This window comes from Bos indicus x Bos taurus, chromosome 11, assembly GCF_003369695.1.
Source record: "Bos indicus x Bos taurus breed Angus x Brahman F1 hybrid chromosome 11, Bos_hybrid_MaternalHap_v2.0, whole genome shotgun sequence".
Taxonomy (NCBI): Eukaryota; Metazoa; Chordata; class Mammalia; order Artiodactyla; family Bovidae; genus Bos; species Bos indicus x Bos taurus.
In genome coordinates, this window is record NC_040086.1 from 85,287,275 (window position 1) to 85,304,819 (window position 17,545).

The 17,545-nt window shown below is 51.4% G+C and overlaps 1 protein-coding gene across 3 annotated transcripts in view; it reads right to left on the minus strand.

Annotated features, from left to right (window-relative positions):
* Nucleotides 1–11,777, minus strand: part of LPIN1 (lipin 1) — a 130,062-nt gene extending 118,285 nt beyond the window's left edge. For 2 of the 3 annotated variants that reach the window (XM_027556048.1, XM_027556044.1), the window contains exon 1: nt 11,631–11,777. In XM_027556048.1, the coding sequence (XP_027411849.1) occupies nt 11,631–11,711 (81 nt within the window). In that variant the 5' untranslated portion in view covers nt 11,712–11,777. The remainder of the gene's footprint in view (nt 1–11,630) is intronic. The other variant, XM_027556045.1, reaches the window with a different exon arrangement.
* Nucleotides 11,778–17,545: the final 5,768 nt, after the last annotated feature.

The following is a 17,545-nucleotide window of genomic DNA, read 5'->3' on the forward strand; positions in this document are numbered from 1 at the left end:
GCAGTACTCTTGCCTGGAGAATCCCATGGACAGAGGAGCCTGGTGGGCTACAGTCCACGGGGTCCTGGTCTAGAATTACATATCCTAACAGCTGATCCAGTGTTTTTCATTAAACATCTATTGCTAAAATGGAGTCAGGAGACAGTGGAAAAGGGAATCAGGTGTAGGTTTTAATACCAGCTCTGCTGTAACTACATGGGTGACTCTGGGCAACTGGCTTTCTCTTTTGTTAGAGGAGCCTGGCGGGCTACAGTCCATGGGATCACAAAGAGTCGGATGCGACTAAGCACAGCACAGAAAGGGCGGGACTGAAACAGCGTCCCCCAGCCGTGGCCACAGATAGGCTCAGCCCACCAAGCTGAAGTCCAGAGACTGTCACTTCGTTGTGCTTCCCAAAGAATTCCAGTCTATGGTTCCCAAATGGTCAATTTGGATGGGCCACAGGAGGCTGCCTCCTCCTCCGTGGGGTTCAAACTGCGCTGCACGGAGCCCTGGGAGACTAGGGAGAGAGAGGCGGGGGTGGGGGATGGTTGGCAGGAGGTGGTGGATGCGGGAGCTTGAGAGGGGAGGGTGCCAAGCATAGCATTTCACAAGTTGCCCCATTTTTACTTCATTTACAAGGAAGAGCCTGCCGACATTGTCACCGATGGTAAGGGTGCTGTAACAGGGATAACAGGTGCTGCAAACCGTGGTCAGGCCCAGCTCTGGAGCCGCAGTCGGCACACAGGGCCCCTGGGCAGAGTGAAGAAAGAGCACTCTCTGGATGAACGGCTTTCAGGGAGGAGCCCCTTCTTCCTGACCATCCCAGGCCCCTCTGCCCCCGAGCCCAGCAAGACTGGTGAGCGGGCAGCAGGGTGGCTTTCTGCCCTGGGTGACCCCTGGGCCAGCACTCTGTGTGGACTGCAAACGTACACAGCAGCCCTGCCACACCCTCATTTCACAAAGGCACCTGATAAGGCTTGCAGATAGTGAGCTTAGCTCCTCCGAGTGGGCACGCCTGTGCCCCCAGCTGTGATCGGTAGACAGCCCTATGGGGGAGGGATCGTAGCTCCAGAGTGACAGCAGACCTGCTCAAAGCCACAGCGTGAGCCTAGAACTGAAAGGTCCTTCAAATTCTGTGTTGCTCTCCTACTGAGACAGATTCTCACTCTCTTCATTCATCTAACAATAAACTCTTCCAAGTTTCAGAGGAATTTGGAATTTGCTGCCTCCCCTTGCTGTCCCTGCTATAAGGGATGTCCATTCTTCAGGCCCTCCCCCTAGACTATAGACCCACCAGCCAGGAATGTCACATTTCCATAACATCCTGCTTTCCCATCCATCCTGCTTAGAAAAAAAAAAAAAAGGTCTTTTTATTCCAAATTTTTGGTTATTATTTGCTTATATTCTTTAACAAATCCAAAAAGGATCTCAAGTAGCTTAGAGAAAAAACTCAAGCAATCAAACTGTTTGCAAATAGATCAAAAGCCATGACATGGAGCAGGATTTAGAATGATGGGAGGAAGTAGACAGAATTACTCCTGACATCTAGGCTCAGATAATCCTGCTCTCAGGGACTCAACAGAGCCCAGGCCCAGGACAGCCAGGGCAGAGGAGGAAGATGAAAAACAGGCTCTTGTCCAACAAAAGGACTCACACTGATTCATCCCTTTAGACAGCACTCCAACCATGCATCCTGTGAGGAATGGATTTATAACACTTCACACGGGGCAGACAGCAACAGAAGAAGGTGTCTGAGCCACCGGAGCCTCGGGGGCGGGCATCTTCTAAATCCCTCACATGGGATGAGTGCGACCTTTCTGGTGAGCATATGCTGTGCTCACAGCACCCCGGAGGTGGCCATGCACCCCACTCCTGTGCCTTTAAACCAGGCCTGCTTACCCACAAAACACACCACACAGTCTCTGTCCAGCAGCCAATATCCGACAGCCTCAGGCATTCCAGAATAACTCATCTGGGCCAGACCCTCTGGCACCACCCTTTCCTACCAGCCTTTCATTTTCCCAGTCTTTCCAGCCTGACATTCTGGTCTTCGCCTCCCATTTCTCACTTGAGCTTTACTACAGAGCCATCTCTAAATTGTTTCTGGGCCCCCCTACTTTCTGGCTCCTCCTTCTCCAAGGGCCTCCCACCAACTCAGGGCAGGACTGTGGAGGATCACCCAGTAAGCGCTGGAAGTGGGGTCAGGGAGCCTTGATGTGTAAATGAAGATGAAACCAGGCAAAAGCTCGCCATTGAATGATAAGACCTGGGGGTGCTTACTTTGTAATTTCGTTCATTCTCTGCTCCTTCTAGAAACGCCAAGCACTTGCTATGTGCCAGGGACCAGTCTCGGACAAAAGCCTGTTCCAAAAAGAAGTGGGGGTTTAGGAGGGAAGCATCGCTCCCAGCTGGGGTTTCCAGGCAGAGGCTACACTTGGGCCAGCCCTTGAAGGAAAAGTGGACAGCTGACAGTGGCAACCCTTCCCCCAGATTCTCTACTAATTGAGCCTAAACTGTGAATGAAGAAATGGGGTTGGATAAGCATAGACACCAGGAGGAAGCTGAAGGGATGAGAAGCTGAAAGGGAACAGAGGATATATCTGAAAAGAGAAACCAGGGGAAGTATACTCCAAATTCAAATAGGAAGAGAAGTTCAAAGTGTTGTCTGAATTTACCTGTTTCCTGCATGGAAGGAATTGTAGCCTTAAGTCTATAGTCATGCCTAGAAAATATGTCCTCTGACAGGTTCAGTCTCCCCCTCTGTAAATTGGGGGGCTGCAGGCTTCCCTGCTGGTTCAGTGGTGAAGAATCCACCTGCCAGTGCAGGAGATACCGGTTCCATCTGTCCAGGGAGTTCATAATTTCCCCAGTTCTGTCCCACCACAGCAAAAATTTGAAGCAATAGATGGACCATTGTTACAGCTTGGAGTTACAGCTCAGTTTTATTTGGCAAGCAAAGGAACATACATCCTCTAGGCGTGAGGGTGGGCTGACCCAAAAGATGTGAAGAGAAGAAAGCCCGTGGCAGCTCAGTTTTGGCCCCTCTTTTTAATTTTTTTTTCTCCTTCCCCTGAGCCTGCCTTATGCTGGGCTAACCAGGAGGGTTGTTTGCTTCACCTGAGGTTCTCACTCTGGTCCTTGGACCTTCCTTTGTCCTCTTTTCACGGGCTTTTCCCCTTCTTTGTCTTTTAGCCACCACTATTTTGGACTCCTTTTTTCTCTTCTAACTACCTAACACATCCCTCGTCCAGGAGGATCCCACATGCTGAGAAGCGACTAAGTTTGTGCGCCACAGCTACTGAGCCCGTGCTCTGCAACAAGAGAAGCCACCGCAATGAGAAGAACATGCACCTCAACCAGAGAGTATCCCTGCTTGCTGCAGCTAGAGAAAAGCCCCAGATGAAGACCCACCAGCCATAAATAGACACATTGTTTAGAAGTGAGGGGTTGCACCAGATCTGGGGTTCTTAAACACTGTGATTCATGGACTGACAGTACATTTCTAGCCTCTCTCTCTTCCTTGATTCCATCATCGACCTCCAACACCAGAAGCTTCTCACCCTTTCCATTGCAACCACCCTGGTCCAAACCACCTTAACCTCCCTGTGGGATTAATACAACAACCTCCCAACTGGTCCCCTGCTCCTGCACTGCAAACCGTGCCCCCAGGACTTCCTGTCTCAGTCAGAGTCAAGGCCAATTCCTTGATGACGCCTGGTCAGATCCTGCCCCTCGCTTACTTTCTGACACAAACTCCTATTCTTCCCCTTGTGGTCTTAGTCCGGCCACACTGGCATCTTTGTTGTTCCTCAAACCTGCCAATGGCCTTCAACTTCAGCAGGGCATGGACACCCACCAAGCCCTCTGCTCACCCCCCAACTCCTGCCCAGATGTGCTTTCTCAAGTCAGGATCATTCTTGATGCTGCCAAAAGGTGGAGTTTCACCTCCAGAAGCCAGTATGGATACAGGGCCAGCCCCAGATCAGTGAGAACCAACGTGATACCAGCCTACAGTTCACAGACCTTATAGCTCACACTGAATTTTTCAGTGACTTGTCCTTTTTCACAGCTCCTTCTATTATATGCTTCATACAGCTGCTAAGACTCTCAAACCTCCCCCCATTTATCCTCATGATAAGCTAACAAAGGTGGTTTATTAGTTCCAGTGGTAAAGATGAAGAGCCCGAGGATCAGAGAGGCTCAGAGCACCTTGGTGGAGGTGGGACAGGGAGGCCCCACCCCCGCCTTCTCATCTCTGTAGAGCCTGGGGTGAGGGTCAGGGGCCAGGAAGTCTGTGCCTTCCTAAGAGATCACAAAGACATGGAGGAAAACAATAGGATGGGAAAGATTAGAGATCTCTTTTAGAAAATTAGAGATACCAAGGGAACATTTCATGCAAAGATGGGCACAATAAAGTACAGAAATGGTATGGACCTAACTGAAGCAGAAAATATTAAGAAGAGGTGACAAAAATACACAGAAGAACTATACAAAAAAGATCTTCATGACCCAGATAAATTCAATTGTGTAATCACTCACCTAGAGCCAGACATCTCGGAATCCAAAGTAGGCTTTAGGAAGCATCACTACCAACAAAGCTAGTGAAGGTAATGGAATTACAGCCGAGCTATTTCAAGTCCTAAAAAATGATGCTGTGAAAGTGCTGCACTCAGTATGTCAGCAAATTTGGAAAACTCAGCAGTGGCCACAAGGACTGGAAAAGACCAGTTTTCATTTCAATCCCAAAGAAAGGCAGTACCAAAGAATGTTCAGACTTCTTCACAATTGCACTCATTTCACACACTAGCAAAATAATGCTCAAAATTCTCCAAGCTAGGCTTCAACAGTATGTGAACTGAGAACTTCCAGATGCTCAAGCTACCTTTAGAAAAGGCAGAGGAACCAGAGATCAAATTGCCAACATCTGCTGAATCATAGAAAAAGCAAGAGAATTCCAGAAAAAACATCTACTTCTGCTTCATTGACTATGCTAAAGCCTTTGACTGTGTGGATTACAACAAATTGTGGAAAATTCTTAAAGAGATAGGAATACCAGACCACATTACCTGCCTCCTGAGAAATCTGCTTGCAGGTCAAGAAGCAACAGTTAGAACTGGACATGGAACAACAGACTGGTTCCAATTTGGGAAAGGAGTACGTCAAGGCTATATATTGTCACCCTACTTTTTTAACTTATATGGCAAGTACATCATGCAAAATGGAGGGCTGAATGAAGCACAAGCTGGAATCAAGATTGCCGGGAGAAATATCAATAACTTCAGATATGCAGATGACAACACCCTAATGGCAGAAAGTGAAGAGGAACTAAAGAGCCTCCTGATGAAGGTGAAAGAAAAGAGTGAAAAAGCTGGCTTAAAACTCAACATTCAAAAAATGAAGATCAGAGCATCCAGTCCCATCACTTCATGTCAAATAGATGGGGAAACAATGGAAACAGTGAGAGACTTTATTTTCTTGGGGTTCAAAATCACTGCAGATGGAGACTGCAGACATGAAATTAAAAGACGCTTGCTCCTTGAAAGAAAAGCTTTGACAAAGCTAGATAGCATATTCTGAGAAGGCAATGGCACCCCACTCCAGTACTCTTGCCTGGGAAATCCCATGGATGGAAGAGCCTGGTAGGCTGTAGTCCATGGGGTCGCTAAGAGTAGGACACGACTGAGCGACTTCACTTTCACTTTTCACTTTCCTGCATTGGAGAAGGAAATGGCAATCCACTCCAGTATTCTTGCCTGGAGAATCCCAGGGACGGGGGAGCCTGGTGGGCTGCTGTCTATGGGATCACACAGAGTCGGACACAACTGAAGTGACTCAGCAGTAGCAGTACCAGTAGATAGCATATTAAAAAGCAGAGACATTACTTTGCCACCAAAGGTCTGTCTAGTCAAAGCTATGGTTTTTCCAGTAGTCATGTATGGATGTGAGAGTTGGACCATAAAGTAGGCTGAATGCTGAAGAACTGATGCTTTTGAACTGTGGTGTTGGAGAAGACTCTTGAGAGTCCCTTGGACTGCAAGGAGATCCAACCAGTCCATCCTAAAGGAGGTCAGTCCTGAATATTCACTGGAAGGACTGATGCTGAAACTCCAATTCTTTGGCCACCTGATGAGAAGAACTGACTCATTAGAAAAGACCCTGATGCTAGGAAAGACTGAAGGCGGGAGGAGAAGGGGACAACAGAGGATGAGATGGTTGGATGGTATCACTGACTCAATGAACATCAGTTTGAGCAAGCTGCAGAAAATGATGAAGGATAGGGAAGCCTAGCATGCTGTAGTCCATGATGTCCAAAGAGTCAGACAAGACTGAAGGACTGAACAACAAACTCAGTTTAATCTATTTAATATTTAACCTATTCCCTTAGCTTTTCCACTAACACACCAAGGCATGGTGTCTGCAGGGAACAACATCCTCAGGGAAACGGACCACACAGTTTCTGCCTCCTGCACTAACGTTAGACCCTAATCTTTGTGTGAAACACAGCATTGCCATACAGAGCCCTCCAACCCTCTCTAGCCTTGACCAGAGGAGATGACTAGGACCCCTAAGTGGCAGTGAGAAAAGACCTTTGGGTACAAGCTGTGGGTGAGGGGATGGCCCCAAAGCCAAATGCAGGTATGACCTTACAGATGTGTACCAGGTAGGGTGATCACCCCACTTCAGAGCAAAAGAGGGTGCTGCAATATTACATCAAGGCAAAAGGTATAAATCCAGCGACCCAGACATGTAACACAACTGTGTGAGGAGCTCTGGGCAACACCAAGATGGAGACACTCTGGCTGCCCGCGGGGCTCACAGCCCAACAGGAGAGAAGAGGTTATAAATAAGGAGAACAGAACAGACAGAAAGGGAAGGTGGCAGCAAGAGTGAGAGTTTAAAAGCACGGTGCAGAATATAATCCAACAACAGTTTCCTGCAAGGAGTTTAATCACAAACAAACTTAATGAGGAATTCAGATTTGATCCAGTAATCACTGACTTTGCACCACTGAGCTTCTGTGTTCATCCTATTTCTGTCCCTAGTAAAAGTCCTATCGGCCACTAGGCTGTGATACGACGGGGTGGTGGTTTTCCTGTAGCTTTTCTGTTTTCCTGTTTGTAAGCGCTCTGTAGTGGTAGAGTACCACCTCCAGGGGGCGCTCCAGACATCCCCCTCGACTTCACAGGAAACAGGGGTGGGGTGGGTGGGCCCAGGGCACTGGAGAGGAGGAGCAAGGAAGCCAAAAGCTCCGCTTCCCATGGGGGATACGTGCGGGGACTGCTTCCTGGTTTCTCTCTCTGCCCATCTCCCCATCACTCAACCAGGGAGCCGGTAGTTTCAGGCTGATCCCAGACAGTAGCCTCTTGGGATCCTGCCTGGATCAGGTGGGCAAACAGGTGTCTCAAGTCGGCTGGGCCTCTGGGGACAGGTGGACCCTGTCCCTGAGTCTGTCTTTCCATGCCCCAGCACTGTCAGGGGTGCTGGCCCTAGGGGTCCCTGAGGAAAGGGGTTCCGGAGGCCAAGACCCAGGTTCTGCCCAGGCTTCTGGTCGGCTTTGCCAACAGAGTTTAGTGGCAAACATGTGCTCTGGGAAGTTGGGGCCCAAAGTCCAGCCCCTTGCCAAGTCTCAGGGGCTGGAGATGGCAGGATGGGTCTGAGGTCCTGATGTTCATCCCCTGGAGACCCAGCTAACATAATGGGCTCAGCGCCTCCGAGGAGAGGCACTTGCTGGGCAACACACGGTCGCGGTAGGTGAGGACAGAGCCAAGAGCAGGAAGCTCTTGAGAGGCCTTGAATGCCAAGCCAGAATGTCTGCACAAAGGCTCACTCCGAATTCTCCATATTAGGGGATGTGGGCTCTGATTTTGTGCATTATCTCTTTACCACGCTGAGATCAACAGTCCAAATGCAAATGATTTTCTCTTCACTGATATTTACAACCCAACTTGTAACAAGCTATTTTTTTTCCCCAGGTTTATTAATGATAGCTCATTTACCAAGCACTTGGTACCAGAGCTCTGATACTTTGGCCACTGATGCGAACAGCCAACTCATTGGAAAAAGACTCTGATGCTGGGAAAGACTGCAGGCAGAAGAAGAAGAGGGCGGCAGAGGATGAGATGGTAGGAAGCATCACCGATTCAATGGACATGAAACAGGGTGAACTCCAGAAGATGATGAGGGATAGGGAGGCCTGGTGTGCTTCAGTCCATGGGGTCGCAAAGAGTCGGACACAACTTAGCAGTGAACAACAACGAGCAACCAAGTCCCTGTGATTATTATATTATTAGGTATTGTTAAGTCCCATTTTACAGATAAGAAAACTTAGGCTCCAGTTAATCAAACTTGCAAGTGGTAAAACTAAAGCTTGAGCCCAGGCCCTGTGTGGCCCTGGATTCACACCGAGTCCCACGTATTTGGTCTGTGACTGTTTGCTTTCTCTCACAGGCTGGGGGTCTGACCGAGATGAATGTCACCACGCACGCCCCAACTCAGGAGACATAAAATCCCAAACGGCTTGAGGAACTGAACTTGCAGACTTAGCTTTAGGAGAACACCCTGTTCTCACAAAGCCCAGCTGTCACTCAGGCTGAACCCTTGGCCTAGAAGTCTCTGCCTGCCACCCCTCCCCCCATCTGTTTATTGAAATCCTACCCTCCTCCCAAGGCCTGGCTCTGATGCCAGCTTCACAAAGACGCCTTCCCCAGCCCTGCCAGTGGGAATTCCTCCTGATCTGTGCCCACAGGAACTTGGCAGCTGGCAGACGCACCCACTCACACTCCACCCTGACCTCCTGTGGGTGGGGACCAGGTCTCACCCATCACTGTGCCCCACGGGGCTCTGTACACGCTCAAAGCCAGAACAACAAGCTCATAGCCTCTGGGAAGGGATGTGGTCTGTGTTCAGGGAGCTGTTGCCAACTTAACAGGTGCCTCCCAGGGCTCTCGGCACTGCCAGCTGCCCTTTCCTGGCCCCAGGAATGAAAGTGCCCCACGACGGCTGAGCCATTCTTACCCTCCCCAGAAGCAGCCAGCTCAGCCCGGGCTCCTGGCCACGGCAGCTGCAGTTCCCGCCTCTCCTGCCCTGCTTGGCCAGCTCTCTTGCAGCCTCCTCCTAAGCTTTCCTGCATGGCAGGCAGTCCATCTGGGCTTCCACCTCGATTTCCTGCTTTGTGTTCCAGTCCAGCTTTGCTGAAGCTTCACTCAGGACCTGGCCTCCTCTGTCCTCCCTGGGCTGCACCCAGCCCCCAACTGTGGAAGGAGGCCAGCACTCTCCCTGGAGCTCCGTTAGACTCCTGGGATCCCTGCCCTGCAGCCACCCTTCAGCTCAGCAGGTCAGATTCTCCTGGATATGGGCACCAGCAGGAGCCAAGCCCAAGTTCCTGGGCCCATTTAAATCCTGCACTCAGGGGTAGACAGTCTGCAGGGCCAGCGCAGCAGCTCCAGAGTCCAGCAAACTGTCCCCCGTCACCCTTCACCCTCTCCTGCCATGGACACCCGCCTCCGCCAGGAAGACAGTCAAAGATGTCACACGGCAAGGGGTCCAGGCCACAGTGGACACCCAGAGGACTTTGGGGATTTTAGAATCGAGCACACAGGGCAGTGAAGGGATTGAAATGAAAAAAGAACCAGAGACTTTGAAATCCTTTCTGTGGCTTAATTATAATGAGCCTCCAGGGAAACACAGGGTGACCTCAGTTGACAAAGTTCCCAGACAACCTCCCAAGCGGTGAAATGATTGGCATTTTACTATCTTATTATTATTTACACTCTGCTGTAGAATTGAAACCTTTTCTAATACACATAATTTTATAACCAGGAAAAATTACTAATAATCCAAAGATAAAAGCAGAAAGCAGGTGTTGTCAGAGCTTCCTCGGATCACAGCGTCCATGTGGGGAATGATGGTGGGGCTGGGCTACTATCCTGCCTCCATCTTCCCCAGCCACTCCCGTCCCCGAGCCACTTGGCGGGCAACATCAAAACCTCAGTTTCCCAGGCTGTCAAATGGGAATGACATTTGACAGCCCGGGGAAACTGGACGAGAGAGATGGGCTGTACAAGAGAGATGCCACGATGATAAGACCTGTGTCCCAGGGCCGAGGAGACTCAGTCCCGGAGTGGATGTGGGAGAGCTTTCTGAGAGCGCAGTGCTGCCCATGCGGGAGAAGAAGGGGGCACTTCTCAGGGCTGCTCTGTTCAAGAGAGACATTCCAGGAATGGGAAACAAGACACAACTGTCTTAATCTCCAATGAACCACAAAACCGTCGTTTAGCTAGAGTGTGAATGCCGTCGATGTACAGAGCACTACGGGGGAGTGCTCCCATTCCTGCCCTCCGCCTGCAGAGGCAGGCTCACTGCGCAGCCGCCTCTGCGAGCATCTGTCTGCCCAGGAAACACCGGCCCAAAGGGCCAAGAGGCAAAGGCTGGGAGCAGAATCCAGAGGCCCTTTCTCGGGTGCCCCCTGCCCACCGCATCTCTGCCTGAATACCAACAGCAAGGTCCCACGTCCCTGCAGGGAAAGGAGCTGCCCTGAGGGTGGATGTGACTGAAGTGACAATGACAGGGACTTCGGGGAACCGGCAGCCAGGAGGCTGTGTCTGCTCAGTGCACGCCACACCCCTCACCCTCTCCCCATAGGTGCAACAGATCCCAAGCTCTCTCCGTTTCCAGGGCGTGTGGAACCCTCCAGGACCAGCCCAGCCTCTGCAGCTGGGGGCCAGACCAGGAGTGTCAAAGGAGTCCTAGACATTTGGGCCGGGGCAGTGACACGCTGGTGGCTTCCCTGGTGCCTTAGACGTAAAGAATACGCCTGCAGTGCAGGAGACCAGCATTCGATCCCTGGGTCGGGAGTATCCCCTGGAGGAGGAAATGGCAACCCACTCCAGTATTCTTGCCTGGAGCATCCCCATGGACAGAAGAGCCTGGTGGGCTACTGTCCATGGGGTCACAGAGTCAGACACAATTTGTGACTAAACCACTACCATTAACACATTATGTTCACTGTGGCCAAACCCTCAGCCTTTGGAAGAAATAGCCAAGCCCAAACTCTAGTCCAGCCTCCACCCTTGGTCCCCACTTCCACTTGCGGTTATCTGAACACCCTCTACTCTTGCTTTTGGGGCTTCACACAAACATAACTACCTTTGAACAAAGCCTGGACATCTAGGATGAGATCTAGAAAACACAGACGGTGCAACCTCTGGCTTTGGAGTCCAGGGGCGCCCACAGCACACACATCACACTCTCTGACACAACCATGCTCAAATGCCTGTGTTGATCCCGTAACTTCAACCCTCGGGGCCTCCCCTCCTTGCCCGCATGCAAACACAGAAGACAGCAAGCATTCCCTGCACAGTGCCTGGTGAGCAGGAGTCCTCAAATAACTCTCTGTCTTGAGGATTAAAGCAGTTACTATTACTATCCATCCAAGGCAAAGAAAAACGCCTTGACTTCTCGAGTCAGTTCTAAACCCTCTTCCATAAATGTAGGCTCCATCCCAGGAGCCCCTGGGGAGCAGCTGGTCCCATCACTTCTTTGGAAAAATGTGGATGCACCGATCCTCTACAGGACCCACAAGGCCTGTCTGCACTTCTCAGCCAGGCGGGGGTTGGGGGGTTTGCATGTGGCCATGCCCTGGCCCTTACCCACGACCAAGGTGAGTCCGGGCGGCTCTTTGGCTGTGGGGGCTCCCAGGTGGCGTCACAGGCATGGTCCTGCTCCTCCATGGCTGGGGTCGGGGGGACACCAGTGGCCTCCCCACCCAGCGCCCAGAGAACGGTGTCTGCGGAGGCTAATTTCAGGAGCTGGGAGGCTGGCCCAGTGACACTGAGCCCAGAGCAGGCAGCTTCTCTTTCCACCCAGGAGCCCGGCCAAGTCACAAGGCTCAGGAAAAGAGCAGAGTGTTGAATTGCAAATCCTCTCCCACCTGGGACGGGCTAACAAAACAACACCGGGACACCTCCCGGTCCCTGAAGGATGCAGAGGTCTCCAGCAGATGTCAGTTTCTCTGGACTCTGTGAGACTGACACCCGGTCACAGGGCGTGACCTGCTAGGTACTCTTGCCTCACCACTAACTTCCCCAAGGTCACACAGCCACAAAGGACAGAACTGTGATCCAAACCCACGAGTGCTGCCTCCAGAGGCGATCCGTGGGGAGGACGTGTTGGGGGAGACACCACCTCACATGCTGGGTGCAGGGAGCCTTGCAAAAGAGGATGGGCGGGTCCTGTAGTCCGCTCACCTTCACCTCTACCACTGTGTCATGTGAAAGTCTTAGTCGCTCAGTCGTGTCTGACTCTTTGAGACCTCCTGGACGGTAGCCCACCAGGCTCCTCTGTCCATGGGATGCTCCAGGCAAGAATACTGGAGTGGGTAGCCATGGCCCCCTCCAGGGGATCGTCCCAATCCAGGGAGCAAACCGGGGTCTCCTGCACAGCAGGCAGATTCTTTACCATCTGAGGCACCAGGGAAGCCACTGGTTTCCCACAGAAGTGACAAGGAATCCTTCCTCTCCGTGCACGGGCACCCTTTGGGGAGTCAAGAAGGCTGGGGTCAGCGGCCTTCCTTCCCCAGGGGACCACGGGCATCACCTCCATCACTCAGCAGCGTCATCGTGACGACTCGCTGGACCTGAGTGCTGCCTGCACACCAGGAAGCCAGGGAAGGGAGAAAACAACACTTTCAGACACACCACCAGGCAGTCAACTGCTCTCCGTTACACGTTCTGCACAGCAGCCCTATGAGGTTACGGAAGTGAAAGAGGAGCTTAAAGAACTGGTCTTGGGTCACAAAGCGGGAAGTGACTAAGCAGCGTTGGGTTGACCCCAAACACGGTGCTTGAAACGTGGTTCTGATCCTGCCAGGAACTGCGGGTTTGTGCTGATGGGGCTGGGCTCCATGGGGCACAGGTGTGCAGGCCCGCAGCTGGGTGGGGGGAGGCAGTTTCTGGGCAAATTGGGGATGGGAGGGGAGCATAGGGCAAGCTGCAGGACTGGGTGAGAGGCTCTGATCTCGTTTGACAAGGACTGAAAGAGACAAACTCCCTGACCCCTAGCACAGACGGACTCCCTGGCCCCCAGAATCCCTATAGCCTTTGATGCTAGGACTGCCCACCTCCAAACACCTCTCAGCTCTACTCCATGGGTGCAGAAGCACCTACCCTGGTCTTTACCTCCTCCCTAGCTAGGCCTTCTGCCTTTCCACTCACTTCACTCCCTTTCCTCCTGCTCTCTGGAGGAGACCCTGACCCAGAATCCATCCAGGGATGTGCCGAGGGTGGAGTGGGCAAACACCTGAAAGATGCCGGGCATGTCCTAACAAACGTGATGGGTTCTAATGACCTCCCTTGACAGGTTGGAGGTCAGGGGCTACCCCAGTTCTGCTGCATCTGGTAAGCTGCAGGAAGGTTCTGAACCCCAGGCTTCCACGTGCCCAGGTCACCATGATCCTGGCCACACACTACAGCTGGTCTTGCTCCCTCTGGAGAAGAACAGAGAGGGCAGGGTGGCTCCCTGCCCACTCCCTGGAACGGCTCCCACAGACTAAAGAATGTCCTCAACGGAAGGGCGAAAATAACACTTTCAGACACTTCGACTGAGCTGGGTCCCCACTACTCTATTTTTAATTCCTGCTGTCGAGATATTTTGAGAACCTCGTGACCAATCAGTGATAAGACTGTGAGTCGTTACACCTGGTCATGGGGAGCACTTAGCTGGCTATGTTAGGTGCACAGAGCCACACAGGAGCTGTGAACACAGCACTCCCATCCTCCTGCACCCATCCTCAGGGCCAGCCATGTGGAGCCTCGGCATGAACAAGGTGGGGGTGTGCCTGGTCTTCGGGGCTCCAAGCCCAGGCGGGTTTCACACCCCTGCTCGTAGGGAGGTCAGGCTGACGGGTATCCTGCTGCTATGTCAGGCCTATGACAGCCAGCGCTGGCTGGGCTGGTGTGCCTAGAAATAGAGACGTGTGTTGATGGGGTTCCTGGAAGCAACACATGATGACTGAGCTGCACCATCTGAGTCACAGAGACCTGGGCTCTGGGGCTGACTCGGCACTTCAAAGCTGTTCTGACTCAGACCTTTAAGGACCTTTGTTTCCTTATCTGGGAAACACAGGGATAAAAATAGTCTCTCCGTCACAGGGCTGTTGTGGGGGAACTTGAGGCCATGAACAGAGAGTCCTTGATGAAAGCTGGTGTGTATTAGACCCTCAAAAAGCAGTCACGGCTACTAATCCTTACAGTCACTCTGAGGTAGGCACAAATAGCTCCATTTTACAGACAAAGAAACGGAGGCTCTATTTTACTTTGGACTTCTGTTGGCCAAACTCTCCAACTTGTCCTCCACTGGAGCTTCTGAGAACTCCTGTGCTGCCCCACGGGACCCCGCAGGACCACACTGGGGTCTGCCTTGAATCACTGCCCCCTACACACCCCAGGCACAAGAATCCACAGGGCATCCCTTTTCCCCAGGCTGCCAGGCCCTGGTTTTGGAGTCTCCTGTGAACAGCTGCCCCTTCTCAGAACACCTTGTCTAGTCCCATTTCTAAATCTTAGCTCATGCTGTGACCCACTTCCTGGAAGGTCTTTTCAAATGTGCCCTCTGTCTGGGGCCAGGCCACACCTTCTCCCTCCACAGAGCCATCCCTGATTTCCCCACTCCATAAAGAGGCTTCCATTCTTAGGTCTTTGAGAAAAAGGACGGGAGGTTGGACCTGAGGTGTGAAATGCAGGATATCAACCCCCAAATGGGTCAGTGTTCTAATCCCAGAACCTGCAAATATGTTACATCTCTGCCTCCCTCTCTCTCTCTCATAAGACATACTCACGCAGTGACTCTCTGTTGTTCCCTCTTTCTCTGAGTCAGAAAAGCCTACTATGACTCAATTTTGGAGTGATGGAAACAGGGAATTAACTGTCTTTTTTCAAGGTTAAAGTAGCAAGTAAACTCTCTGGGTCATGTACTGGCATCAGGACAAAAGGCTGCTTGGGGAAGGAAGCTGTCTGAGTCTGCTCAAGCTGCCAGAACACACACTGGGGACTGTGGGGCTTAAACAGCAGAAGTTTATGTTCTCACAGTCCGGGAGGCTGGAAGTCCAAGATTAAGGTGCCAACAGATTTGGTTCCTGGTGTGAACTCTCTTCCTGGCTTGCAGACTGACTGTCTCCTCCTCACTGTGTCCTCGTGTGCCAGAAAGAAAGAGACAGAGAGAGGTAGGGAACTCTCTGATATCTCCTCTTACATGTGCGTTAATCACTCAGTCGTGTTCAACTCTTTGCAACCCCATGGACTGTAGCCTGCCAGGTTCCTCTGTCCATGGGGTTCTCCAGGCAAGAACACTGGAATGGGTTGCCATTTCTTTCTCCAGGGGATCTTCCTGACCCAGGGATCGAACCCAGATCTCCTGCTTTATCATCTGAGCCACAGGGAAGTCCTTATATGGATACTTACCGCCTACGATCTCCTTTAACTCTAATTATCTCCTTACTCCAGATGCAGTCACACTAGGGGTTAAGTCTTCAACCAATGGGGAGGGGAACACAGTTCAGTCCATGGCAGAAGCCCTTTTGATGGGACCCTACATGCAACAGGCAAGAAAGTTAGGAATCTAGGTACACAAAGCAAGCAGAACACCCAGATTCTTAGATCCAGAGACACCTTGCCTGGCCAGGAAGACTTGTCAGTACTTCACACCACTACCCCAAACAGCGTAGCATCCTGCCTCTGGCATCTCTGGACAGGTAATCCTTCCCTTCCATAACTGCCACCCATAGCAGCACCCTCTAGTACTGGGTAGTTATGAATTATTTGCTGCACAATTAGAGATCGAGAAATTTAGCTTGGTCTGTGACTCAATGGGCTTCCCTGGTAGCTCAACCGATAAAGAATCCTTCCACAATATGTGAGACCCCAGTTTGATTCCTGGGTTGGGAAGATCCACTGGGGAAGGGACAGGCTACCCACTCCAGTATTCTTGGGCTTTCCTGGTGGCTCAGCTGGTTAAGAATCTGACTGCAATGTGGGACACCTGGGTTCAATCCCTGAGTTGGGAAGATCCCTTGGAGAAGGGAACAGCTACCCACTCCAGTATTCTGGCCTGGAGAATTCCATGGATAGTATAGTCCATTGGGTTGCAAACTGACACGACTGAGCGACTTTCACTTTGTGACTCAACAGGGAAGCCCAGATTTTGATTCTAACATAGACAGTGGAGGATATCAAAGACCAGAGTCTTCCAATACAGGCTGAAAGCAACCTTAACACAAGTGATGATTTTATTCAGAGGCAAAATTAAGTTCTTGTGGGTACTGAAGAAGCAAGTGCTAGGCCCAGAGCATCCACACACGGATATGTTCTCAGAGTTTCAGCTTAGAGGGACCAGGTATGGGATTTACAACCAGAGGGCCTATCAGTCATTCTCCTCTAGACCCCTGGGTGAAGATAGAAATCCTGAGCCCTCTGCACACATCTGCAGGGAGAGCCCACTGGATGTGTCTTTGGCGCTGAGTCTTCCTCATTCCCTTATTAACTGCATCTCACCTTTCTGCACATCGCAACTAGAGAGTAGCCCCCCACTCGCTACAAGCAGAGAAAGCCCGGGTACAACAATGGAAGACCCAGTGCAGCCAAAAAAAACTTAAATAAGTGAATTAAGTTCTGGTATTCTAGATGGGTTTAGGAAAGAGACCTATGGAAGGCTTTAAAACACGCTCAATACTTCTTTCCACTTTCTTATACTGCTCCATGAGCATGACGTCCTCAAAGGATGGGGAAAGCAGATATCATGTGCAGGCAGCTGTCAGTGACAGAGGACTTCCTTGAGGACATTACCGTGGCACTGAAACAGCCTTTAGCAAGAAGATGAAAGAGACCTTTTCCAAGAATAACAGCTGCAAAATGTTGCATGCATGCTCATTCGTGTCTGATTCTTTATGACCCCATGGACTATAGCCCACCAGGCTCCTCTACCCATGGCATTTTCCAGGCAAGAATCCTGAAGTGGGTTGCCATTTCCTCCTCCAGGGGATCTTCCCAACCCAGGGATCAAACCTGAGTCTCCTGCATTGCAGGTGGATTCTTTACGACTGAGTTACCTGGGAAATGTTGACATGTGGGCAAATTCTGATCAGTTGCCCTGGGATGGTACACACAGGCAGCAGCAGAGCGCATGGCACATGTGGGATGCCTGCTTATGCCACAGGTAAAGAGTTGGACACAGATTCACCCATGCAATCTTCACAGAAAGTCTGCAGTCTAGATAATATTGTTTAAATGCAGAAACGGGTTGAGAGAGGACAAAAAATAACTTGCCCAAGGTCACACAGCTAGTAAATGGAGGCATTCGGCCCAACTCACTGTCTCTCAGGTCCTCCCAAAATGAGCCCACCCTCCATCCGGCACGTGTTTCCCCCGCAGGGAACTGAACTGAGAAACGTGAGCGCAGCTAACAGGCTTACCCTCGCGGTCCTGCGCCGGCTCCGGGGCACCCTCCACGGGGCGTGTCCTCCCATTCTGGAGGTTCCCAGAGAGGAGGGGAGGCGCTGGCCAACGGGGCAGCT